Source organism: Mesoplodon mirus, assembly GCF_964341445.2.
Source record: "Mesoplodon mirus genome assembly, chromosome: 6".
Taxonomy (NCBI): Eukaryota; Metazoa; Chordata; class Mammalia; order Artiodactyla; family Ziphiidae; genus Mesoplodon; species Mesoplodon mirus.
The window spans coordinates 143,451,226-143,477,736 of record NC_138982.1 but is presented as its reverse complement, the minus strand read 5'-3'; the positions used below and the strand labels follow the sequence as shown (position 1 = coordinate 143,477,736).

The following is a 26,511-nucleotide window of genomic DNA, read 5'->3' as shown; positions in this document are numbered from 1 at the left end:
TCGTTTGGTTCATTTGCTTGTTCCACTTTGAGGGCTCCCGTTGGAAACTGCGCTGGTTTCCTCCGTCCACGGTGCCTCGCTCCCAGGGCGGGGCTTTTCTGAGTGGCAGGTGAGTCTTGTCTCACCTGAGCTCCGGCTGCCCTGAGCGTCAGTCACGGCATGAAGTGGCCTTGGAAGCTTCCAGGTGCACTTCCAGGTGCTACACCACCTGCATTCCGCAGCCCAGGTGTTCCCAGAACCTGGGGGAAATCCACCAATCTTTTGATGCTGTATCAGTCAGAGGACCCTCGAGCTGTGCTTATCGCCGGGCAGGATGGCGCTCCGTGAGGCCACGCTCGGTTCTGCACGAGCTCGGTGGGTGGGCATCAGAGCGGAGGGCGATGCCCCTGTCCCGGCCCGGGTGTTTGCTGAGGCCCGCTGGAGGCTGAGGCAGAGAAGTTCTCTTCTTTTTAATCTTTATTTCTCTGGACACAAATGAAACAGAAGGTACTAAGTCAAAGCAGCAGTTGCTACACGTCAGCAAAAAGTTCTGTTAGACCAGACGTTTGTCTGTCTTTTTTATATAGAAGTTAACAGAGCAGCAATGAATTGAAATGCAGTTTCTCTCAATTTCAAAGGTCAGAAGTTTTGGATGGAAGACAAAGGATAAACCTGGGAGCTGAGGTCATTTGTGTAATAGATCATTTGCAGGCTGTTGTACTTTCTTATAGTGTTCACGTTAGGAGAACGTGTCTTCCGTAGACCATTAAGTCGGGGATTTGCGTGAGCTTTGAAATGATGGGTCTGCTCGGCTTTTTCTCAAGCTTTCACTCAGCAGGGCCTGTCCTGGGTGTGAGGTGGCCCTCGTCCACCCTCGACCTTCCTCAGGGAGCTGGAGAAGAGCAGAGGCTCATGTCCGGGCCCTCAGGGTCTCCCTGGAAATCCCCTGTCCCGCCTCCGAGTGACCCTGTGCCCCCTCCTTCACCGGAGCCCACGTGTTGGGCCGCACCCCCAGGCCTGCAAGCCTTGGAGCGGCCCAACCTCGAGACCAAAGAAAGAGCCCGGAGACAGCGACAGAGACATCAACGGTTTATTGGACGGGGGAACCTTACACGTCCGAAACAAAGGTCCTGAAGCCACACCCCGCTACGTGCAGAGGGCAGGCAGCACACGTCAGGCAGAGATCTTCCCGCCTCGGGAGAAGGAGGCTGCCGTTTATAGGGGAAATTGACGTCAGGTTGGCTCATCAGTTACCAGGGAAACCAGTGGCTGGGGCACGCCCCTCCCAGCTCCTCAGGAGGGCGGGTGTCTCCCTTTAATGAACTAGCAGAAAGGCAGAGGCTTTCTGGCCTGAGGATTAGAGCAGTCACCAGCTGGGGCAGGGGGCGAGCAGTTCAGGGGAGCGTGTGGAGGTGAGGCGGGCACTGGCCGGGCAGGGGGCGGGGACAGCCATGCTGAGAGGCCTGACCGTCCACCACGTAACAGGTGTTTGTTCTCAGTTGCTGCATTTTGTTAAAACATGAGAGTAGACCTTGAGGGCAGCAGGGATTACGGGGGGCGGGGGGGAAGGTTGTCGTCGAGCACCTGCCTGGATTCCTGAACTGGTGACATGTGGACGCCGTGGCAGGAAAAGCCACCGTGGTGACAGCCTGGCCCGGACAGCTGCTCCAGCTCTGCTGTTACCCGGCGAAGGCCACACCGGAGCTGTTGGGGATGGTTAGAGGTGGGTCCTCTCCATACGCTGGGAGGGACTCGACCCGTTAGAGAGAAGAAGCTAAAGTCCAAGGGCCGCGCTGCACCTTCCACGGCTGTCAGGTTCCTGGGCTTGTGGGCCACCTGCCCAGGAGGGAGGCTTACCTGTGTGGTTTAGCAGGCCCAGAGTGGGCGGGGCCTCGGGTGATCCGATGGAACAGCCCTGTAAGGCGCGGCCCTTGTCTCTGGTGGTCTCATTCCTAAGGATCCATGCTGAGGAAATCTAGTAGGAAAAGGATCGTTAAGTTACCTACAGTATTAAAAATGATGAAGTAGGACTTCCCTGGTGGCGCAGTGGTTGAGAGTCCGCCTGCCGATGCAGGGGACGCGGGTTCGTGCCCCGGTCCAGGAAGATCCCACGTGCCACGGGAGCGGCTGGGCCCTGAGCCATGGCCGCTGGGCCTGCGCTCTGCAACGGGAGAGGCCACAACAGTGAGAGACCCGCGTACCGCAAAAAAAAAAAAAAAAAAAAAAGATGAAGTAAATTGCGATGTATGAACTTGGCGGAATATTATGTAACCACTAAAATAAGCAGGGAAATGTCCGCATGATAAGCACAGGTACTGCACACACAAAGACGCGTGTACAGGGGATTGTGTGGATACCCCGGGGCCTCAACCTGGCTGTGCATCGGGGTCCGCCTGGCAGAAGTTGAACTGCTGAGGCCTGAGTCCCCGGGGACGCTGGGCAGAGTCTGGAACCGGTTCGGTTGGAACAGCTGCCTGGGGGACGCTGCTCAACGCACAGGGCATGGGACAGCCTCGCGCAGTGATCCGGCCGGAATGTCAGCAGCGCCCAGGCTGTGATCCCCGGACGCGGGAGTCCACTGTGCAGCAGAGTGAGGACCACAATCAGAACCACTGTAGACAACGAAACTTGGCCTCCGGCCTCCGGGATTTACGCATTCAGCAAACGTTTACTGACTACGGGAAGTGGTCAGTGGGCTGTAGCCAAAGGCCCAGAAATGAGGGTGACTCGGTGTGACCTCAGGCCCTCGCTCTGGAGGGGGACACACACTGTCATGCCCACCCGCTCAGGTGACACGGGACGGTGTTCCCGGCGCTGCAGGAGGGCCGTGGGCAGTGAGGGCTGCCTTTCGGGGCTGGTTTAGGTGACGGACCCGTGGGCAGTTGACGTGTCCTGGCAGGAGCAGGGTGGGCGTGGTGGGGTTGAGGGCAGACGACACGTCTGAGAGGAGAGTGCTAGCCGAGACCCCCTAAACCAGGGGTGGAGGCCGGGTGGCTGGGGCCAAGGCAGGCAGCTGAAGAGGTGCCAGGGCGGGGCAGGTGCCCTGATGGCCCCTGTGCTTGTGCTCATGGGGGGTAGACCCCCCGGGCCGGGGGGAGGGGACAGGACACCCCAGGGTCTGCCTTGGGCACCTGGAGGGAGAGAGCAGGGTGGGGACTGTCAGAGGCCCTGGTGGGGCAGTCTGGCCACCTTTGGGGAGGGACACCGGGCTGTGGGTATCTCTGAAGGCTTCACTGTGGGGAGGGGGTGTTTGCCCGGGGTGGGTGCACGTCTCCCAAAGGGGACCTAGGGACCAGACGGTTTTGTTTACAGGTGGGAGACATTGGGGATGTCTTTGTGCGATGGAGGAGGAGCCTGTGGAGGGTGCGTGGGAGGGGAGGGGCTGGTGATGGGTGGGTTTCGGAGGAGCGGCGGGGCGGGGCAGGGGGCCGCTCATCTGCCACTGCGGGAAGCAGGGGCCGGCGCTGCGGTCAGGCTGGCTGAGGGGGTGAGGGCCCAAGGACAGCTGTGGTCCAGCCGCTTTCCTTGCCACGGATCCCCAGATGCTGTGGGAGCCTTGTGGCGCCAGGGAGGAAGGAGGTGAGCTCCCCGTTTGCTCTGCACGCTGCTCAGGCCTGGCTTGACAGTGGGGCTTCGTCAGCTCCGCCCTCCTTCCGTGCCTCGTTGCCGGTCCCACGGCCGTGATGTTGAGCCTGTACTCAGTGTCACGGACCTAAAAGTTGCTGTGTGTCTCCCTGCTTCCTCGACAGATGATAAGACGTTCCAATGTGAGATGTGTTTCAGATTCTTCTCCACCAACAGCAACCTCTCCAAGCACAAGAAGAAGCACGGGGACAAGAAGTTCGCCTGTGAAGTCTGCAACAAAATGTTCTACCGCAAGGACGTCATGCTGGACCACCAGAGGAGGCACCTGGAAGGTGAATGCACCTGCCGGGGAGGGGGCGGGGCTCACGCTGGCCCCGTCTCTGTGGGTGCCAGTTGGTGAGGCACCACCTGATGGGAATCGGCTCAGGCATCAAGAGGTCCTGATGGGGAATTAGAGCATCACGTGCGAGTGGGGACGCTTGGAAATGTCCCAGACGTTCCACAGCGGGGAAAGTTAGGAAAACCAGACTCTTTGTAGGACTGAATTTTATCAGTCACCAAAACCTTTTTGTTTTCAGAGAGCTTAATATTGTGAGAAAGTGCTTTCCATACGAAAGCAGGAGAAAAGCAGTGTCTGAAATTTCACATGGGGTGTGGTGCGCTTTCAGCCGTGTGCGTGGGACGGAACGGTTCAGGCGGAGGCTGTTTGGGGCCGTGAGTGATTTTGCCTTTGCTCCTGTTTCCCCGGGGACCCCTGATGACCCTCGCCATTTGCGGTGGGCTTGGGGTGCCTGGGGGCTGCCTGTCGTGTGGTGGGTTTACGAGAGGCCAGCGCAGGAGAAAGATGGACTTCAGTGGGGTCGCTAATGGGGGGGGAAGGCGGGAGGCGGCATGATGAGGGGTGAGGTGGGGTTGCGGGCAACCCCACAGGGCAGACCCTGAGCTGTGCAAGGGAAGGCAGGGGCCCCGAGGGAAGAGAGAGACCGGGGACCTTGGGCCACAGGTGTGTCCTAAGCACCTACCCTACCTGGGAGGCTTTCTCAAAGAGCCTGCTCAGACAGACCCTCTTTCAAAATAGCATTTTAGTTTTAGTGATCTTGACATTTTAGTTTTTTACCCTAAAACCCACTGCCTGTTTGCTGACCAGCCTCTGTAAGAAGCACTCACTGACCAGCTCACCTTGTTATAAAAGTTTGAAAAAAATAATTTTACAAAGAATTGTAAATGAAGTATATGCTTGTCGAGGGAAAAAGGTCAGAAAACGAAGTTGTATGCGAAGTCTGACCATCGCACACAGCTGTGCATGTACACGTGTCTTCATGGCTTTTAAAACGAGCCTGGAGTCAGGTCACGTCCTGCGTCACCTTTGCACTCTGCCTTTTTACCTGGCCCTTCCTCACGTGGGTTCATAAGCTCCACCCCCTTCCATCTGTGATCCGATGCTGCACTTAGCGCCTGGTGTCCACTTAGTGACTGGGTGGCCTTGGTCATGCTGCTGGGCCTCGGTTTCCTCACCTGTGTCGTGGGGATGTCCGATGTGCCGACCTGCTGGGCTGGTTGAACCGGACCCTGATGATAAAGCCCCAGGCGGGCCCATAAGTGCCACCATTACTGCCGGAAGTCAGGTGTTTCCTGATTGACAGATATGTGGGTTGCGTTTTACAACTTTATCTTACAACATTTTACAGCTGACACACTCAGATCATTTTCCTCGGGAATGAGCGAGTGCTGTGTGGCCGTTCCATGGTTTTTCCCTCTATACTGGAGCGTAATCCACGCCCAGTTCAGACCTGTGTGCTTGACGCCGCTGGGAGCTTTTCGGGGAGTCACGTACTTGTCTCCAGGCCAGCGTGCTGGCTGTTCTTGAGCCCAGCTGTGCAGGAATGTCCCAGAAGGACGGGTCAGTGGTGTAGAGAGAGACCATGAGAAGGAACTTCTCTCTTTCTTTTATTCAGAGATTCCCTGTTTCCTGAGAACTTCTAAGTCTGTTTCGATCCCAATTATGAACATTTATGCCTTAAAACGATAGAAACTTTATTATTTTCTGACTTTTTACCTTATTCCTCATTGGGCTGATTTAACTTGAAGGATGAATATTAGTATCTTTTTAATAAAAATGCCCTCCTACTTACAGACGCCTCTGAGACCCCCACCTTTCCCTTGAGCCTTTAGATTGAGCACAGATGCCTCCCTTATCAGTAGCTCATTCTGACTCCTCTGCGTGGAAAGCTCAAGACACTTGCTGCCCTTGGATTTCCAAGTTTCAGGTGCGGCCCGGGTTCCGGAGTCGGCGGTGCGGGCCGTCTGCCCTCCCTCCCGGGTCGCGTGTCGGAGCGCCGGTGCGTCATGGACGAGTGACCCCACTCGCTCCTTTGTCCCACCCGTGGGCAGCCCTGTCCTCCGTCAGCTGGAGGTGACCCTGGCTGATGTGGGAAGGTCTCGTGTGTATACTGACTCTCTCGGGCGGGGGGCGGGGGGTTTCAGGAGTGCGGCGGGTGAAGAGGGAAGACGTGGAGGCCGGCGGTGGCGAGAACCTGGTGCGCTACAGGAAGGAGCCGTCGGGATGCCCGGTGTGCGGCAAGGTAATGCAGGCTGGGGCCGGGGCCCGGACACGGCTCACCTTTTCTTACGGGAAGACTCAGAGCTCTATGCACTGCGTGTGGCGGGGGCGGGGGAATGTTAAGATCGAGTGGGTACTTGGTGTCCCGAGCCACAGCGTCCCCTCACTTGGTGCCCTGGTCATCTGCTCTCTTGCGGTGGAGGAAGGAGCTCAGCCTTGCCTCCCTTCGGCCACGATTTTCCACTAGTGCCACCCCGGCACGAACACTCCATCTCCAGCACCCCGAGCCACGTGCCTCTGGCGGAGACGGGATGTCCAGGTTTATCTTCCTGGTCAGCGCTGGTCCCCCCTGCAGCATTTCCCAGTGAGAGACTGACCGAGCCACAGCCGTGTGCTCCGTGCCCGGTCCACGGATGCCGGCGCCCCGAGCGAGCAGATCTGTCCGGGGCGTCCGGCTGGCCGTCAGAGGGGGTTGACTCCTCAGCAGCCCTAAACATCTGGAGTACACTCCCCATCTGAGCAGCCCCGGGCCACGTCAGCCCTGCACAGGGAACCCTGTCCGGGCGCTGCCATCCAGGCCACGTCAGCTGACCACGTGAGATGGCGGTGGTCTTTGCGCACAAACGCCTGGTCTCGGCTGGAGGTGCGGTTGCTCGTTCCTTCGGCTCACCTCCCGTGACTCGGCTCGCCCAGGTTCTCAGCCACGCGCAGCCCACGTGAGCCACGTGGCCCTGGAGCAACAGCAGCTGCCGGGAGTGAAGGCCCAGGCGGACAGCCAGCTGTGACTCGGCCCAGCCAGCTGGCACGTGGCAGCATTGCCAGATCTTTTGACCTTTTCAAGAGAAAACAGAAACCCGTGTTTGTGTGGGAAATTTCCTGATTTTTTTTCAAACCACAAAGCAACAGGTCCGCAGGGTAGCGTGGTCTGTGGGCTCTACACTGGGGCTCTGACTTAGTGTGGGTTTGGGGGCTGGGGGCGGTGGAGCTGGGGTAACGGAAAACATGCCTGAGCCCGGGTGGCCAGGCCGGACCACTCACGGGCAGGGGTGGGTGGAGGCTGCCCCGTGTTCACGTGTGCCGCTCATTCTGCCCACTGACCACCGGCTCTGAGGAGTGGTGGCACCGTGTCCCTTCCATGTCCTTGGGAGATGGTGTACCTGAAACCAGCCAGCTGTGTGACTGACATTCAGACACCTTTTATTCTGTGAAATGTTCACCGAACCCTCACGGAGGGGCCAGGCAGGCGGTGAAAGAGCCTGAATGTCTCTAGAACTGAATTCTTCGTTGCTTCCAAGTATCCCCCGTCTCCATCCCCGTCTGCCTGGAGAACACAAGTGCCGGGGGACACCTGCAGCCTCCGTCCCTCCTTGGAGGCCCATCTTCCTGTCTTGCTGACTCCTCTTCCCGCCCAGCCTCCCTGGGCTGTGGTCTCAGGGCTGTTGGCCCCAAGTCACCTGCAGGTCTTGAAAAGCAGTGTCCCGTGAAGGCGGTAGCCTCTGTTCCCCGTGAACCGTTTCCCTTTCGTTCATGGCATGTTCTCTTCCTGAGACCATGCGTGGTCGGGGTGAGCTCTAAGGAGGCCTGCTCTCCAGGTTACTCGGCCACTGGGGCGAAGGCTGTGTGGACAAAGACTCTCAGATCAGTGTGGGCCCTGGGGGTCATCTCTGCTGCCGGTTTTGTCCACTGAGCTCTGCTGGTGGATGCGGGGCTGCACCTGGCCTGTGGGCAGCAGAGGGGACACCCAATGGATGAGTACTGGGTGAATGGCCGAGTCTCCGCACTCATTACTTTAGACAGGAAGCACTGAGACATGGGGAGGCGGTGTGAATTGTGCGTGAAATTCGGAACACCCACTGAGTACATAACTCTTTTTTGATATCCGCTTTCAGAAAACTGCAGCTGTTCCTGTGACTTAGTCTTCTTGGTAGGCCCCATCCTAGTGAAATATTTAAGTGAGCTGAATAAAATTGAGCAGAATACCGTTTATGGTGAAGACTAGACGATGGTTAATTCTGTATTACAATGTAAGCACCAACTTAAACGGTTCAAGGGTCATGATTGTAGCACCACGTGATTATTTGTGTCTCAAACACTGAGGAGTGGCTGCAGCTCAAACCCTGGGGAGAAACTGCATTTTTGGGCCCGGTTACGGCCTCCCAGCGGGCCGGGCGTGCACGGTAACGGGCTTCTCCGACCCGGCTCTCCCCCCACAGGTGTTCTCCTGCAGGAGCAACATGAACAAGCACCTGCTGACCCACGGCGACAAGAAGTACACCTGTGAGATCTGCGGGCGCAAGTTCTTCCGCGTGGACGTGCTCCGGGATCACATCCACGTCCACTTTAAGGTGAGCTGGCGTCCCCGTTCCGGGCCGCACGGGGGGCGGGGCCGGCCCTCGTGGTCAGCGTGGCCGCCTTGCCGCTCTTCCCGTAAGCCCTCTAGGGTCTTCTCGCTGTGTCTCCTGCAGCCCACCCGCAGGGCTCGCGTTAAAACCCCTCCACGCTGGGCACCTCCCGGGAGGAGAACGAGGGCCGAGGGTCGGGACGGGGGGGGCATTTGCTTCCTTCCCTGCCTTTGAGGAACGTGAGACGGGAGCTTGTGGGTGTGGTGGGGAGAGCAGTGAGGATTCGGGGTCATGGCTCCGGGGGTTGGTGGGGGGAAGAAGTGCCGATCCAGGGAAAAGGAGGGAGCGGTTGGTGGTGACGAGGCCCACGTGAGGACGGAGAACACGCCCTCCAGACGCGGCCCGGCTCGGTGACTGTTCCCAGCAGCTCCAGCCCTGGCCTTCACGGTCACCTGAACGCGGGCAAGGCCTGATGGCATTGCCGTCAGGAGGTGGGGTGTCCCAGGTGACCCGAGGGCACGGTTTCTGCATCCGGTCGACAAATCACCAGTTAAAGCTTGCGCCAAGCATGTCAGAAATTGGACACGGTGGCTGTTTTCCAGGACATCGCGCTGATGGACGACCACCAGAGGGAGGAGTTCATCGGCAAGATTGGCATCTCCTCAGAGGAAAATGATGACAATTCCGACGAGAGTGCAGACTCGGAGCCTCACAAGTACAGCTGCAAAAGGTGTCAGGTAACTGGACCTCCAGCCTTCGAGCCCTGGGCTGCAGGGCTGCCGGCCCGCAGAGGCTCTGGCCTGGGGGCGGGGGCGCCTCACAGATGTCCTGGAAGGCGCCCCGGGTCTCGTTGCGTCTCAGGGATGGTGGATACGGGTCTCGCCGCCGTCAAGGGACCACTGTCTCAGAATCAGTGTGGTCCACACGTGCCCGTGTGGCTGACCGGTGGGGATCCGTGTCCGCCAAGGTGGGCGCAGGCCAGGGCTCCTCTCTCCTCTGCCTGCCTCCCACACGGCAGGGACCCTTGCTTAGAGGCTGGGGGCTCGGTGAGTTTTCAGCAGTTTGCTGTAGGCCATGGTCTCTGCAGCTTCGCTGCTCAGGGAGCTGTGGTTCACCACTGCCAAGCAGGTCCCTGCGTTCTCCCTGGGCGTTCGCACCCGTGGGCTCGGCACAGCACCTGGCCGTGCACCTGTCAGGGCCTTCAGGCTTGGGGGAGAGATGGGGTCAGGTGGGTGGAGAGGAGGGGGGTTCTGGAAGCCGGCTGGGGGCAGTGTGGGACCTGCCGGCAGGTCCAGGAGGACTGGAATCTGCTTCTTATGCTCACCCCGCTTCGTGATCTTGCCCACCGCTGGCCCTGCTCTCAGGAGACCCCCCTCTCCTGCTGGGAAGCGGGCTCTCCCCGGCGTCCAGGGTGCCTGGGTGGCGGTGGTGCATCGTCAGCCGCGGAGATCCGGGCCGCGTGCGCACGTGAGCAGTGTGCGTGTCCGCAGCTCACCTTCGGCCGTGGAAAGGAGTACCTGAAGCACATCATGGAAGTGCACAAGGAGAAGGGCTACGGCTGCAGCACCTGCCACCGGCGCTTCGCCCTGAAGGCCACCTACCACGCCCACATGGTCATCCACCGCGAGAACCTGCCTGACCCCAACGTGCAGAAGTGAGGCCCCCCGGGCAGGGGCTCCCTGGCCTAGGGTGGTGCGGAGGGAGGGCGGGCTTCCTTGCAGAGAGGCAGGTGCCCAAATCAGCCGTCCAGAGCGTAGAGCAAGTTCTCTCTCCTCCGGGAGCCCCGGGCCGGTCTGGGGGAAGCACTGGCCTTGCTCCTTCGTGGGTCATCAGGCCTCTCCCAGCCTGCACGCCTTCCCGGACCCCCAGCACAGTGGGCCGCATTGCAGGCCCTGCCTACATACGACCAGAGCCCCTTTGCCCCACAGTAATTAGGTTTCATGAATGTCAGTCCCACATCTGGCTACAGCCCGTAATCAGCGCTGTGTGTCCAAGCAAGTCAGGCAACAGCCTGTTTAGAGCTGAGTAGTCTGCTCGGGCTGCCGACTGGGCAGCTTGAAAAGCAGAATTGTATTATCTCAGTGCTGAAGGCCGGACGTTCTAGATGCAGCACATCTTCTGCTTCCTCCTGTGACCGTGAGGGAGCATCTGTCCCAGGCTCTCTCCTTGGCGTGTGGATGCCATCTTCTCCCTGTGTCCTCGTGGCCTTCCCTCTGTGCGTGTCTCTGTGTCCCTGTTCCTAAGGGCACCAGTCATACTGGATTAGGGCCTGTCGTGAGGACCTCAGTTTTAACTTAGCCACCTCTGTGAAGACCCCCATCTCCAAGCACCGTCGCATTCTGCAGTGCTGGGAATCAGGCCACCAATGTGTGAATTTTGAGGGGGACAATTCAGCCCAGATGGAGGCTGAAGTCTCTGGGTCCCTTGTCCACCCCCAGCACCTTTTATGCCCCACCTGCTGATAGAGGCGCTCAGGCAGGTGCACTCGGCCGCTGACGGCCCCATGAGGCTGTGCGGGTCGTGCTGAGCCTGTGCCTGGTTTCAGGTACATCCACCCATGCGAGATCTGCGGGCGGATCTTCAACAGCATCGGGAACTTGGAGCGGCACAAACTTATCCACACAGGTAGCCGTGCCTGGGAGGACGCAGGGGCCCGAGCTGCTTCCTGCCCAGCAGTCATTCTCGCCTCCCTGCCGGTGCTTCTCTGTCCGTCTTTGCCACCACTCCCCCCACCCAGCTCGGCCCCTCCCCGCTCTGGGTCCTCGCGGAGACCGGGGAAGGAGGGCTCAGCAGGCACTGCTCCAGCTGCAGGCGGGGGGCCGAACTTCTCCCATCACTGCTGTCCCACGGTGACTGTGGGTGTGGATCTCCTGCTGTGTATGTCTGACCTGTTTGTTTGTAGGTGTGAAAAGCCACGCCTGTGAGCAGTGTGGGAAGTCCTTTGCCAGGAAGGACATGCTGAAGGAACACATGCGCGTGCATGACAACATCCGCGAGTACCTGTGCGCCGAGTGTGGGAAAGGTGAGGGCAGGTCGGGGGACGGGGCTGTGTGCTCAGTGTAGGGGGGGGAGGGGCGAAGGCGAGAGTGGGTGCACGGAGGTGGGGGGGCCCGGGCTCTGTGCTCAGTGTGTGGGGGGAAGGGGCGAAGGCGAGAGCGGGCACACGGAGGTGGGGGGTGACCCGGCCGTCAGGCAGGAGAGGCGGCCAGGCCACACGGGGGGTCGCCCAGACCCGAGTCATTTACTCGAGAAAGATAAGACCCGAAGAGGATCAGCAAGAAAAATAAAGCCGTCCAAAGGCAGGGAGATGGGGTAAAATCAAAGCACAAGTAAATCGTTTTAAAAGTAGGGAAACAGTGCAACACATAATTCTTTGAAGTACAGAATAATCTGAGAATCCTCATATAGCCTGAGCATCGGTGCAAAGTCCTCGACTGCCGACTGGAACTACTGACCAGGCCCAGCTGTGCATTAAGACAGTGATGCACTGTGATCAGTGATGACTGTGACCTTTATTTGAGTCAGGTGAAATGAGTTCAGTGATAATAAATCTATTAATAAGATATCTCACATCCGTAAGTGGAATTAGGAAAAGAAAGGTAATCGCAGTACATGGTAAAGGTTTAACTCATTTCTGTTTGAAGACAAACCAGAACTGTCAGGAAGACTTGGGGCAGCGGATCTTTGGTGCTTTCACGTGGCCGCCTGTGTTGTGTGTGGTGGAGTGCGGCAGTGCCACCCTCCTTCCGATACGGGACTGATCACGTTCATCTGCCTTGCTGTGAGGGTCTTTTAAAAAATTTAATGTTCCATAAAGTGTTTACTTTTTTCCTTTATGTGATTTTTAAGAAAGTACAAAGAACACACAAATGCCCCGTAGTTCCACTCACTGGATCAACTCCTGTTAGACTCATAAAATAAGACTACATGCAGAAGGCTAAAAGAACTGCAGAGAAAAGCAGAAAGTGCACAGTCCCCCACCCCTGGCCCCCAGTCCCTCTCTGCACGGGTGACAGTTTCTTGTCTGTTCTCCAAAGTAACTGTGTGCAGTGTGTAGATTGTTTTATTGAAAAAGTAACCCAGGCACCTAACCAAAAAAAATTTTTTTTTACACAAATGGATATGCAAAGTAAAGTTATTCCCACCTCGGACCTCAGTTACACTCTTCAAAAGCAGCACTTGATTGTTGTGCACCGACATTTCTAGAAGTTTCTTCGCATGTCTTAGCACTGGCCATGCTGGCTGGAGCTCCGGCTGCAGCCCCGTCTTTGCCACAGCGATTCCAGCCCCTTTCCCACAGAGCTAGAGCCAGGTAGAGGTGGGAAGGGTTGTAGGTAGACAGGTGTGGTGGGCCATCCCCCCAGCTGGGCAAGGGGCAACCACACCTGAGACCTGAGTGCTGCTCAGAGGGCCCTGGCAGGTCAGGGAGGGGTGCCCAGGGTGGGCGCTGAGGTCAGTGTCACATCTTGTGTTATATGCATTTTTATATCTGAAGTGTATTTAATGTTCAGGTTCATGATTTCTTTCATGACTTCTGAATACTTTAAATACAATGCAGGTGTTAATACTTGGGTTACCATATTTATTTTCCATAATCCTAAACTGTCAGTGGTCATTTTACTTTCACATTATGATCACTGGCACATACGAGCAGATGCTTGTGCCTACCTGTTCTTTCCATACCTTCCTTTTTATTTACTTCCATATCCATCTTGGTGATCTTTTCATATCAGGCAAATAAGGCCCTGATTTTCCTCTCAGAACCTTGATAGGATTCCATCCTGTGGATTCCTAGAACCAGACCCTTTAATTTATATCTTCGGGGGGTTTTGGTGTGTAGTTTTTTTGTCATTCCAAGTGATGTTGCAGGACATGCCCTTGCTTATTATTATCAATACTTTACATTTCCCCCCCCCCAAATTCTGGACCTGACCAGGTCTTATCCAAATGGGAGGCTGTGGAAGTAATGACAGTCCGTCACCTGGCAGCAGAGACCCGTGTGCCACGCCTGGTGGGTTTCCATGTATAGCACTAGTAGCCAAGGATACACAGGAAGATTTGTTCAAAACACTTCGTGCACCATGAGATGCTAAGGCTGCCCCCCGGGCGCCCTTTGCCCACAGACCCTGCAGCCCTCCCTTCCTGTCCAGCACTGCTCACCCGGTGGGGTCTCCTGGCCTGAGACCCTCCACTACTGATTCAAACCCTAAACCAGGGTCTTTCCTTCTTCAGCGCCTGAGTTAGGGAGGTTTTAGCACATTTCACTCCTTTCCGCAAATGTTGACTTTGTTACATTAACCTGAAGGTAGATGGAAAGTCTGTGTTTGGACCTTAAAGTATCTAATCTCAATTAACACTTACATGGCCAAGATCAACAGCGGACTTCGGGAGACTTGGAGCCGCCTACCAGATGATTCCGTTGGGTCACAGTGGTCAGATTTGCACAGCTACCCGCAGCTCCTGTTGTTGGGAACGCTGACCGTGCAGGCCGGGCGGGCGCCTGCCGGGACGGGCTGTCCGGAAGTGGCCTCCGAGGACACGGCCCGCCTCGCCGCTGGGGGAGGGGGTCGTGTCGGAGACGAGCCCCCGCTCCCCATCCCTCCTCTCCGCTCTCACGCAGACCTGTGTCTGCCGGGCAGAGGGGGCGGGGTGTGTGCACCGCCGGGGACCGTGGCAGGGCTGGGGCGGGCATTGTGGGGGCGGGGGTCCCCCGCAGACCCGCTCCGCTCCGTCCCGCAGGCATGAAGACCAAGCACGCGCTACGCCACCACATGAAGCTGCACAAGGGCATCAAGGAGTACGAGTGCAGGGACTGCCACCGCAAGTTCGCGCAGAAGGTCAACATGCTCAAGCACTATAAGCGGCACACGGGTGAGGCAGCCCCCGGCCGCGGCGCGCGCGCGCGCGGTGGGGCGGGGAAACCAGGCTAGCGGCACAGGCGCCGAGGGGGCCCGGGGCGTGTGCACGCGCTGGTCATCCTGTCGTCTGGACGGGAGACTGGGCCATCTTAAGTGCCCATCAGTAGGGCAGTGGCTAAATTATGGTGTGTTCACCATGAGGGACAGTGCACCCCTGCAAGTGATGGAATCGTATGTTAAGTTACGCAGACATTCACGATCCAGTGGGAGGGAAACCAGCCTCTACAACACATGAGTTCATTGTTTTATAAAACATTTGTGTATGGATGAACGTGTGTGTATAAGAGGATTAAGATCGACAGCCGAGTGAGAGACGGTTATCCCTGGGTGATGGAGTTGTGTCTGAAGTTTCTGGCTGGTTCCGTGTTCTTCCTAAAACGGACTTAAGCCCTGCCACTGCCTGGCCCAGCTTACCTGTGCGCCCACCTCTCTCACTGCCCCCAGGGCTGTCCAGGCCACCACCCAGGTCTGCTTTGGGTCCCCAGCCCCCAGGGCACTGGGCTTTCACAAAAGTGTGCTGCCCTCCTCTTCCTGGGGAAGCTCATCCGTTTCGCTCCCCCTTTTCTGGGAAGCGTTCACCCCCTGGGACTGGGTCCTGGACCACCTCTCGGGTCTCACAACACTGCAACTGCCGGGCTGTAGTGGTCTCTGGCCTCCGAAAGCCACAGTGAGCATACGAGGGGTTCGCCAAACACAGGGCCAGGATAAGTCCAAGATGAGTGGACCTTGAAAATCACTTACCTAGTTTTCCATTTGCGGGGAAACCTTTATTTAAAAGGCCTTCTAAGGATCCACTTTCTTGTCAGTTTGGGGAGAGAAACAGTCTGATGCCTTGATGCTTCCTTGCCAGGTTGCAGGCAGGCAGGGTGGTCACCCCAGACCGAGTGACTGATCTGAACACTCAGGGCTGGAATGAAGTGGGTGGAAGCCTTAAACGTGTCATGAACGTGGCCCTGCCTTCCCTGGTCGCGAGCTGTGCAGAGTAAGCTCATTGAATCGGATTCTGCTGAGACTCTGTGGCAGTCTGTGGGCCTCGGACTGAAACTGTCCTTGTCACCCCTTCTGCGGAAGGAGCTCGCCTGGGTACCAGCCATAGGGTAGCTTTCAAGCCACAGTGTGCCGGTCGCGTGTGGGAATGAACACTTACTGTCTGCTCTCTCCTGGTAATTTACCTCCCGTGCAGCTTCTGCAAATACAGAAATGTGTCAAGGACGAGACAGCTTCTGTATGTAGTTAAAACACTCACGAAACGTGAAATTAAGTGTGCCTTTTTCTGCAGGGATTAAAGATTTCATGTGCGAACTGTGCGGAAAAACTTTCAGTGAGAGGAACACGATGGAGACGCACAAGCTCATCCACACGGGTAAGCGGGGCACCTGGGGACCAGCCGGCTGCCCACCGCAGTCTCCGCTGAGGCCATCGGAGCGTGCGCGGTGGGGATGGCACGGCTGTGATGCTGTTGATAGGCTTTTTCACGTGTTTTGGTGCTGTTCTGCCTTAACGATGGCCCCTTGCCCACAAAAACAGCCCATCAAAATTTTCGGACACTGAAAATTTTGAATTTTCAAAATTTTTCCGAAACTTGAATTTTTGGACATTGGAGTAGTGACTGGGCTCCAGGAGGGGAGGAGGCAGGCCGCGCTGCCTGTCCCGCGGCCTGACCACCGGGTGGGTGACCCGGCCGGCGACCCTGGCCACACGTGCAGAGGCTGAGCCCGCTCACGACCCATGCTTTCTCTTCTGCCCTGTGCGTGTGGGAAGTGGGCAAGCAGTGGACATGCTCCGTGTGCGACAAGAAGTACGTCACCGAGTACATGCTGCAGAAGCACGTGCAGCTCACCCACGACAAGGTGGAGGCCCAGAGCTGTCAGCTGTGCGGGACCAAGGTGTCCACCCGGGCTTCCATGAGCAGACACATGCGGCGCAAGCACCCCGAGGTGAGCCTGGGCGGGCGACCCTCTGCCTGCCTCCCCCCGCCCCCCCACGCAGGCCCGGCCCCTCTGCCCTCTGCCCGGTGGCGGCTCCTGCTCAGAGACCCCGCCGCGCGGGCTCACCATCCCTGCCCCTCGCGGGCCCGTGGTTCCTCCAGGCCGGGCCTGGGCCTGGCCACTCCCCTCCGCCTGTGCGCCGACGGCGCTGAACGAGTGAGTGAACAGAAGAGCCTGGTACGTGTTTTTTGCTGAGGTTATAAATTACATTCTCGCTGGAATTACAGCGAGACGGGAGTACGACCCCTCCCCCTCCCCCTTTCCTCCCTTTGGGCAACTAAAAAAGATTCAGGACGGGAGCCTCCGTGTGGTGTTAGGGGCTGATTAGAAGGTGGCCCTGGGGACCTAGGGGGAGAAGCTGTATTGACGCAGATAGACGCTGGCTCACCCGGGGGCTGGTTCTAAGGGCAGGTCCAGGGCGCTGAAGAATTTATTGCTTTTTAAAAAGAAGTAAACTGAAAAACAAAGCTAGAAGAAAGTACGGGAAGACAGCTGTATCACTGAAAGGTGGAAACTTTCTAAGCGCAAAAGTGGTGAAAGGAGTCTCGAACAAACGATTTGATCAAGCAGCCTAACATTTAGAACTTCTGTAGGTCAAAGGGAAAACGGAAGACGTGTTAAGATATTACTACCGTTAACAGATAGAAACTGTAAATATTGAAGGTAATATGCATTCCACGAGAAGAACATGAAGAACCCAGTGTGTCCGCGGAGATTCATGAAAGGAAACACCTGTGGTTAAGACACAAGAGAAAGCCTTTAACGGTAGAGGTGCCATCCTCCCTCCGTTGAATTAGAGGAGGTTCTTAGATTCAAAATGCTTGTGCGGCAGGCGTGAGCCGGGTGCCCGGCCGTGGCGTGTCCTGCTGGGGGTAGCGTGACCATCCCCCCAGTGTTTTATAAATGACTACTTGGACCCCTCAATGTCCAGCAAGATGAATGTCATTAAGTTAGTGGTAGTTTAGTGATGTGCCTGAATGTCACGTGTTTGCAGAGAACTCTGAGTGAAAGTGTGCGTGTTCGCTGTAAGAAAGCCGTACACACCGTGCGTGTACTGCGTGTGTATACACAGCATGTCGTTCACGTTGTGTGTGTTTGTGGGAGACTCACCTATGTAATATAAATGGGGTGGGCGAAACGAGAAAGGACGAAAACATTACACAGTGTTCGTCTTCTCCTGGCGTTGAAGTTTTGGCTATTTCTTCTCTTGTTCTCCACTTTAAATAATGTCCTCTAGCGAACATGGGTTACTTTCGCAATTATAAATGCACGCTTTGCCTCATTTGGATGGTAAGTGCGTCTTTTTCTGCGTTACCTTGACCCTGAGCTCGGGGGTCCCCGAGGAGCTGGGGCTCCACCAGCTTCGCTCTCCTCACTCCCGGCCTTTTCCACCTAGCGGCCAGCTAGCGTTTCCACCTAGAAAAACAAAGTTGGGAGAGCAGGCGCCCGAAGTGTCAGCATCTACCCGCTGCCCGGTGCCGGCAGACAGCGCCCTCCAGGTCTTGGGGCCCAGGGCTGGCGCTGCAGGCTCCCCCGGGGGCTCGTGACGTGTGGGAGTGATTTCTTGGTGACGTGTGGGTGTTTGTAGGCACACGTGCTAACAGCGTGCACGGCAGTTTTTGCAGACGGGTTGTGTGATGCACGTTGCCGGGTGCGGGAGGCCTTGCGGGCGCGGAGCAGCTCGGCAGACGCTTCCGTCCGGTTGGCAGTCACTTCCTAGCCTGCCCCTCTGTGCGGCCACCTCCTCTCACGCCCACCATGCTGGCGGCACAGCGCTCGGGAGGGGACTCCAGCAGACGGAGGGCTCCCCGTCGGGCTCTGGTCTCAGTCCCTTGTGTCTCTGACGCCTTCAGCCGCTTCCCCCGTTGATCCTCTGAGGTTTCTCTGTCATTTCCTTCTGTGTTGCTCAAACAGATACAGTTAAGTGCCTGCGGGGATGAGCGCTGGTGACCGGCCGGACAGGGTGCGCCCCGTCCTCCTGGACCGACGTCTAGGGTGGGAGACAGAGGGGAGGGGTAGGACGCAGACAAGTCAGACAGAGAGGAATAGATGGAGTGAGGCCGAGGGAGGGCTCGGCTGCCGTGTGGGTGCCACCCTGGGGCCCGGCTGTGCAGGGGTGCGGGGCAGGGGGCCCCGCAGTGCTGGGCACAGACTCGGGGGCAGGGGTCCCGTGGAGGCCGGCTAAGGTGTTAAGCGTAAACTGCTTTCACATATTGGAGACCTTTCAGAATTGATACGATTTTATTACTTCAAGGTATGGTCTTTCCCTCTGCCTTGAGTGAATGGTACATTCAAAAACAATTCAAACCCACAAAGTACTTTGCATGCGTGGTCTTCTCTCCGGATAAGAGCAAAGCCAGCAGATGCTTCTGTGGTTGTTCTTCGTGGCATCAGCTTCCAGACCGTGTGACTAGGACACTGGTGATGTCGTCGTCGATGATGATGGAGGTGGTGGTGACAGTGACAGTGGTGGAGGTGATGGTGGTGGTGACAGTGATGGGGTACTGACAGTGGTGGAGGTGGTGGTGACTGACAGTAGTGACAGCGATGGAGTTGGTGACGGTGAGGGTGGGAGAGGACAGTTGGTGGCATCCGGCTGCTGTGACTCAGCTTTGCAGCATCACAGTCACGCTTGGGTCCTCAGCGCCACGTCAGCATTTATGTTGAAACACACATGACCACGACCACCTTGCTGGCCGTCCTTTCAGAGAAGGCCCAGCCCTGGTCTTGGAACCTAAGTCCGGAAATGCAGCTCCCCGTCATTCTTCTTAAATGAGCCACACCCGCTATGTATAGCCTACAATTTTGTTCTTCATTTTTTCTGAGCAAAAATGTAAAGATGCTCGCAGAGCCATTTGGCTGAAGAGCCCATGCAGGTAGACTTTCCTGGTTTCCCTGGTCTCATGTAGTCTTTGCACAGCACTTCCCTTCCTCAGCAACTCCCTGTCACCACACCTCCCTCCCAGGGATTCCGTTCTCTCTGCGCTCAGGGTCCGTCGCCCCACCTGTGGTTTGTTCACTTAAGTGATCGCAGTCACGGTGCAGCCGGCGTCAGCAGGTGTGTGGATCAGGTTCAGGGAAGACCGGGTGGACCACGGGCGTGTGTCGTGGCGTAAGGGTCTGCGTGCTGGGGACCGGCCAGTGCGGCTCACAGGTGCACTTCATCAGAAATGATCAATGAAACTACCCGGACTTCTCTACTTTTCAGGTAGAAAAGTCAGGTGTTTACAGTGTAAACGTTTCATTTTTGGTGGTTCCTTGTAGGACAGGTTTCCTGTATCTTATCCCGCTCTGCTCTCGGTTTGAAAGAACAAGATTGAGTGAGAATACACTATGCATTATGCACTGTGCACGTTAGTGTTTTCACTAAACTAAAAGGGAAGGAATAGCCTCCACCCTCGAGCGGTGGACAGTGCGGTGACACGTGGACAGAGGCGAGGTAACACCCCCGTGTGTGAGAGCACAGCAGAAACTTGAAGAGAGGGGGCCTGGGAGGAGGGAAGGAGAGCCCAGACGGGGCTGTGGAATCCAGGTTTTCAAGTCCTGAGCAGGGCCCGTGAGGGCGTGGGCACCTTGGAGGGTGGCGGCCTGTCAGCACGTGTCTGGGTCCCGCCTGACCTGAGCCTGGGCCTTCGGGCGTGGTGTCCCGGGCTCACCGCCCTGTGGTCACTCCTAGGTCCTGGCCGTGAGGATCGATGACCTGGACCACCTCCCTGAGACCACCACCATCGACGCCTCCTCCATCGGTATCGTCCAGGTGAGCCCTGCGCACGCGGGGCCCGGGACGTCTCACCCGAGGGGCCCCGGCAGGTGTCCTGAGCAGCCTTTGGGGAAAAAACCCGCGTTTCACGCTCGTTTGCCTCTGTTTTATTGGTTGGTTGTCACCCTAGGAGCCTTTTAGTTTCTGTAAAAGTTTCTAGAATTTCAGTTTTCTGAATCCTGACATATCTCCTTTTAGAGAATAGATGGTTTCTTAAGTCACAGTTCCCCAGAGAAAACAGTCAATAGAGAGCCTGTGTACACATGTGTACGTGTGTGTACAGAGAGAATTAGATTTATTTTAAGGAATTGGCGCCCACGAGTGTGGAACTGGCAAGTCCAGAACTTTCAGGATGGGCCGGAGGCTGGAGACCCAGGAGGAGTTGATGCTGTGCCCGGTCCATCTGGAGACAGGGTTCCCTCTTCCTCTGGGAGCTTCAGGCTTTTCTCTCGAGGCCTTCGCCCCATGGGACGAGGCCCACCCGCATTGCAGAGGATGCTCTGCATGACTCAGTACCCACCGATTTCAGTGGTAGTCACATCTGAAAAATACCTTCACGGCAGCCTCTAGACTGGTGTTCAGCCACCCAGCCGGGTGCCCGAGCCCAGCCACGTTGACACTTAACCATCACAGGTGGTTTCCAGAAAAGCTTATTAGCATGATTAGATTATTAGAAGCAAAATAACTTTCAACGTATTAGGTGAACTTACTTTTAAAAGGAATTTTTAGTCAATACCTTTATATAAAGAGCTTCTCTTATTTTAAAGGAAACGTGTCATGCTCTCGGTTATTTCAAAATCACGTTTCTACGTCTGTGTTTTGCAACGGAGCTTTGGACGCGGTGCTCAGCGGCCGGGTTGTACTGAGCTGCCGTGCCCCATGCCTCAGCAGCCCCGGAGGACCAGGACCACGCCCACCCCTGGCCAGGGCAACCCCTCAGTGGCCGTGTCCTGGCAGGCCTCCTCAGGGTCTGCCTGCCACTGGGTGGGAGCAAGTCTCATGGATGGCGCCGAGGACCAGGAGGGGTGGTGGGTGACCAGGGTGGAGAGCCTTGTTGGCCACCTTGGCTCAGCGGCCTCCGTGATGCTGGGCCAGCCCAGCTGTAGGTCGGAAAACAGGCCACACTTAGCAGCTCAAGAAGATGTGTGCAGGGCACCCGTCTGGGGTCGCCATTACCATTGGGCCCTATTTGCTGTCCCCAGAAAAGGTGACCGTACAGTTCTTGCAGTCAGCCTCATTTTGATCCAAGACTGTGTCTGCAGTGAATTTGTTTCAGCCAGGGGATGAGAGTCCTGATGTGAAAGCATTTTTCAGTCTCAGACTGAGCTCAACAGGGCTGAAACAGTGGCTCAAAAAATCTGTTTTTAGAGATGTTTCTATTTCGGCACAAAATGTGGCTTTTAAAAATATGACTTGTATCTAAGATACAGTCCTTCACCTGAAAGAAAAGCAACTGAAACCAACAGGAACTTGCCCCCGTCCTTAGAAGTGCAAGTTAGCAGACAAGCCTGGTCACCTGGTGTCTGGGAACAGGGTCAGGATGCGCTGGCCGCTTCGGGGACACGGCCTATTGACCCGCCGTTGTCGCGCCTTCTGTTCCTGCAGCCTGAACTGAGTCTGGGGCAGGAGGATCTGGCGGAAGGGAAACACGTGAAAGCCGCCAGGAGGACTCACAAGAGGAAGCAGAAGCCAGAGGAGGAGACCGGGGCCACGGGGCCCGAGGAGACCGCCTTCAGCGAGTTCTCAGAGAAGGAGGCCACGTTCTCGGGCGGCGTCGGGGACGAGACCAACTCTGCCGTGCAGAGCATCCAGCAGGTCGCCGCTCCTTATGCAGAGCTGGGGCCCCGGGTGTGGGGGGCTTGGGCTCTGGCCGTGGTCAGCACGTGCCCCGTTTCCCCGTGAGCGTTTCCCAGCTTAGACGCAGAAGTCACAGCCATCCTCCCTGGTTGGGAACGGGGCTGTGTCTAGTTTGGGGAGGCTCTCAATGGCCTGAGCGTGCCGGCCAGTCAGGGAGGGCCCGACCCTGCACGCCAGGGCGTGTGGCCGGCCAGTCTGCTGCTTTTAACCAAAGCTTCCCTGCTGGGGTTTCGAGGCCCCCAGCTCCCGGTCGGCATGTGTCGGACGCCACACCCCTCCCTTGACTGGCCCTGGTCATCCTGGTTGCAGACGTTCCTGCGTTTCATCCCTGTCTGTGGGGAAGAGCTTTGCTTGCTTCTTCATTTATTAGCTCTTGCGCTGCACATTGGTTCACTGCCCTTCTGACCTTTACGGTTGGGATTTCCATTTACCATCATCACTTCACAGAAGTTAAGAGACAGTGAAGAATGTGCTCTGTTTTTCTCATTACTTTTCTGTTTTTTTTCCTAGCTACTGAAATCCTTTGTTTTTCAGTTCCAGCTGATTGTGTCTGTATCTTGTTTCTCTTTTTCACTAGAATTCCTTTTCCAGGAAAAATGAACTTGGTTTAATCTCTCACCAGCAAGTGTTTTAACTCCTTCCTTTGGGCCAGGAGTGTGATGATTCCAGCGTCACGAGATGGCCTCCGTGACAAAGTACAGCACAGGAGGCTGCTCTTGTTCTCGATTCTGCAGGAACTAATGGTCCCGTGTTGTGCGTGACTCTTCCAGGTGGTGGTGACGCTGGGTGACCCCAATGTGACCACCCCGTCGAGCTCCGTCGGCCTGACCAACATCACCGTGACCCCCATCACCACCGCGGCCGGGACTCAGTTTACCAACCTCCAGCCGGTGGCCGTCGGGCACCTGACCACCCCGGAGCGCCAGCTGCAGCTGGACAACTCCATCCTGACCGTGACCTTTGACACCGTCAGCGGCTCTGCCATGCTGCACAACCGCCAGAACGACCTCCAGATCCACCCGCAGCCGGAAGCCTCGAATCCGCAGTCGGTGGCCCACTTCATCAACCTGACCACCCTGGTCAACTCCATCACGCCCCTGGGGAGCCAGCTTGGCGAGCAGCACCCGCTCACCTGGCGGGCGGTGCCCCAGACAGACGTGCTGCCGGCCCCGGCCCCCGCCCCGCAGGCCGCCCAGCCCCCGGTGCCGGCCGAGCAGCAGCCGCAGATGTACAGCTACTGAGTCACCTTGCGGGGACCTGGGGGAGAGAACCACAGACAGGTGGTCTGTTTTCGTTTTTATTTGAGATTTGTTTGCTGGATACCAAACAAAAAACAAAACACCGTACGTTGCAGTATCAGTAAGGTTGACTTAGCTTCTGCAGCATTATCTCCAAATTCCCCAACAACCATCACAGTCTATCAGCTGAACTCAGAAGTGACCCCGAGCAGGTCCCCCTCAGGCCCCATATGCTCTGCCCGGCAAGGCCAGGCCCCCAGGCTTCCCTCTCAGAACGCGGGTGGGCGCAGGGTTTGGGAAAAGGAAACCCAGAGGGGAGCAGCAGGGTTAGACCCGTATGTCATTAGGGATGTAAGTAGCTTGTTTCATTTTTCCCCTTAGGGCTCCGCTACTGTGTGAAAATGTAGCCCGTTTTCTCCTGGCTCCTGCACTGAATGAGCAGATAGGAGTTCAAGTAACATTTACTCTCTTTGAAATCTGAGTTGAGTCGAATTCGTTCTGCACCTTTGGGCTGAAACCATGTGGGAAGATGCCCTGTGGGAGCGGACGCCCCTCCTCTGGCCTTCGCGAGTTCCTCTCGGGCAAGGGGTCATGTGAGGTCGCTGACCAAGGCATCTCAGTGATAGAATTCGTGAATCGATTTTCAGTATGGCTTTTTCCTTTTTTTTTTTTGAAACTTTATCTCGAGCATACCTTGTGTGATCGAGACTGCGGAGGCCACGTCGTTCTCTATTTTCCTTTAACACACAGAAGTCGTTTGCACTGTGGGACTGTGGGTCCACGTCCAGCTCTACGCGGCTGCCCCGATGCAGGGGCCGTGAGCCTCATGCCCCTCTGGAGGCTCCTTGGGGTTGTCTCAGGATTCTCTGCCATCCAAATGTATTTATTATGGCTGAGGCGCAGCCAGAATCCCCTGCACTAGAGAACAAGGGAGAAATTCATGTCTTTTTTCTGTTTAATTCCAAAGGTTGGTGTGTTTCAAGACCAGTTTTCTATAAAAATGTTGAATGAGCTTGGCTCTTTACCCAAGAAAGGTATAGGTTTTTCTGAAATATGAAGACAGTGCTATTTCCTGCCACATAGTATGAAAGCAGAAAGGCTGTTAGCTGACCCGTAGAAGCGTCAGTGCCCCTAATGAATGAGTGAATAAATGTGCTGAGCGACAGGAGCCCTGCCCCTCCGGGGAACGCGCTTTCACACGTGTGCGCCCGTTTCAGAAGTGGCAGGTGAGGCTCTGGACCACCAAGGTGGCAGCCAGCAGCCAGCCCTCCCACTGCGCAGCCAGGGAAACAAAGAGGCGGGCAAAGAAGCTTGATTTTCACCCTCCTGAAGCTTTAACGCTGTCCAGAATGAAATGACACATTTGCCTTACTTTGTCCTGCTCAGTATTTGTCCCCGATCCTGCGTTGGTTGGGAGACCATCGGTAGTGGATAAATGAGGCAGAATAACCTTATGCTGCTAGTGAGACTACAGACAACCTGTTATGCAAAATGCAACGTTCTCAGCACTTCGCTTCATTCCAAATCGCAAGATTTTGAGGAGGGGGGCTAGGCTTTGGTTTGTGCAATACATGCTTTCGTGAACTAAGTTCATCACCCACGCAGCATGTGAAAGGGGCTTCAGGATTCACCCTCCACACCCAGCTCACCGGTAACTCCCGGCTCGCACCTCTGAATTAGTAGCGGGGGATTGTTGGACTTTTAATTTATGATAATTATTTTTATGTTATTTATGTATATAATTAACTGCTCTATACATAATAGTTTCATCAAATGAACTTGGGCTGGGGGTGATATACTTTCTAAGTATTGTCTCTGTTCTCCAAATGTAAGTGGTCCAGGTATCCGTGGACTCATCAAAAGCGCCAAGGTTCCTAAGGTATTTTCTTAAAAATCGCTGACCATTTCCTTTTGCATTTGCGGAATGTAAGGGATGAATGACCAAGTAAAAAATCCAAACATGATTGAACACCCGCTAGCATTTATCTTTTATTCCTCTCCCCTATGAAACAAAGGCCTTTTAAATCACAGTTTTATTTTTTTAAGAGAAGTTGTTTTTATGCTTAGAGTAAGAACGCATCAAATGTCTTTAAAGAACCTGATTTAGGTTGTGTGGCCCCAGTGTACTTCCTGCCATTTATTTAACTACACAGATGCTTAATCATACTTCCTGTTAAAATAAGTGAGAACTCTAAATAAAAATCAAATTGACTCCTGAGTTTTCTCTAGAAATATTTGGTCTAATAGGGTCACTGTCTGAGGCAAAATAGGTTTGTGTTGTCTTAAAACAGTTGCTATGAATTTGCATATAAGAAACTGGGAAGCAAAAAATAAAAAATAAAAAGTACTACTCGGCCAAAAGAGTTACCAGCTATAGACTGTTCTGCACCTCTACCACTGTTTCCTGATGGAAAATATTTACTTTTTTTTTTAACTGATCCCAGTGCACAGCTGTATCCATAGGAGGAAATTAGATGGAACCGTTGTGACCACTGAGCTCTGTGAATCCCTCGGGATTATTCTAAATTAATAAACAGAAGATTCTTGGTTTTGGCCGGTGAATTTGTGAAGTTGTGTCGTTCTGTGCCACCCGACGGTGTGAGCCTTGCAGAGCAGGCCCCCGGGATTGCGTGTCCCTGAGGCGAGGAGGGGACGGGGGCCCCGAGTGGGATGTGTTCCTCGTGCTGGGTCCCGCTCCACTGTGACCGACAGGGACCCGCCTTGGAGGATTCGGGGCCCGGGAGGCAGATGCACGGACTTCACAGTCACAGCGGCCAGAGCTCGAGGCTCCCAGCTCAGGGCCGTGTCAGTGACTTTCCCGTTGGATTTTGAAAGGCATCAAGGCTGAGAGGTCACGTGTATTTCGTGTCTCGTTAGTTTCTATAACGACAAATAAAAGTTGCCATGAGCGGTGTTTTTCCATTGCTGGCCCTCTGCTCAGATTGTCCGTTCCAAGTAGTGGACACACTTGGTATATTTTGAGAACAGTTGTAATTCCCGTGTAGTTCAGACCCTGTGAAATGTTTGGATTATTTTAAATGACCCAAACATTGAAAATAAACAAGATACTGAGATATCAGAAGCTTTCACAAGGGTTTGTTTGTTTGTTTAAAAGCAACAAAGCAAGTGGTTGTAGCATTTTTTGTAAAGCTTAGATGGAGAGAATGGACACAAGAAAAGATGAACAGCCAGAGAGAGGGGAGAACTTAGTAAGCAAGGCGTTTCTTAGGGCACATGGTCTGGAACAATCCCTTATTTTATGGATCAAATAATGATATGCTCCG

At 55.6% G+C, this 26,511-nt stretch overlaps 1 protein-coding gene across 4 annotated transcripts in view; it reads left to right on the top strand.

The window, feature by feature from the left end:
* Positions 1 to 25,905, top strand: part of PRDM15 (PR/SET domain 15) — a 59,044-nt gene extending 33,139 nt beyond the window's left edge. For 2 of the 4 annotated variants that reach the window (XM_082626115.1, XM_082626114.1), the window contains 13 exons: positions 3,729 to 3,896; positions 6,049 to 6,146; positions 8,338 to 8,469; positions 9,069 to 9,203; positions 9,957 to 10,120; positions 11,012 to 11,091; positions 11,369 to 11,488; positions 14,206 to 14,337; positions 15,664 to 15,747; positions 16,146 to 16,321; positions 20,049 to 20,129; positions 21,738 to 21,947; positions 22,760 to 25,905. In XM_082626115.1, the coding sequence (XP_082482241.1) occupies positions 3,729 to 3,896; positions 6,049 to 6,146; positions 8,338 to 8,469; positions 9,069 to 9,203; positions 9,957 to 10,120; positions 11,012 to 11,091; positions 11,369 to 11,488; positions 14,206 to 14,337; positions 15,664 to 15,747; positions 16,146 to 16,321; positions 20,049 to 20,129; positions 21,738 to 21,947; positions 22,760 to 23,230 (2,051 nt within the window). In that variant the 3' untranslated portion in view covers positions 23,231 to 25,905. The remainder of the gene's footprint in view (positions 1 to 3,728; positions 3,897 to 6,048; positions 6,147 to 8,337; positions 8,470 to 9,068; positions 9,204 to 9,956; positions 10,121 to 11,011; positions 11,092 to 11,368; positions 11,489 to 14,205; positions 14,338 to 15,663; positions 15,748 to 16,145; positions 16,322 to 20,048; positions 20,130 to 21,737; positions 21,948 to 22,759) is intronic. The other 2 variants (XM_082626117.1, XM_082626116.1) reach the window with 2 other exon arrangements.
* Positions 25,906 to 26,511: the final 606 nt, after the last annotated feature.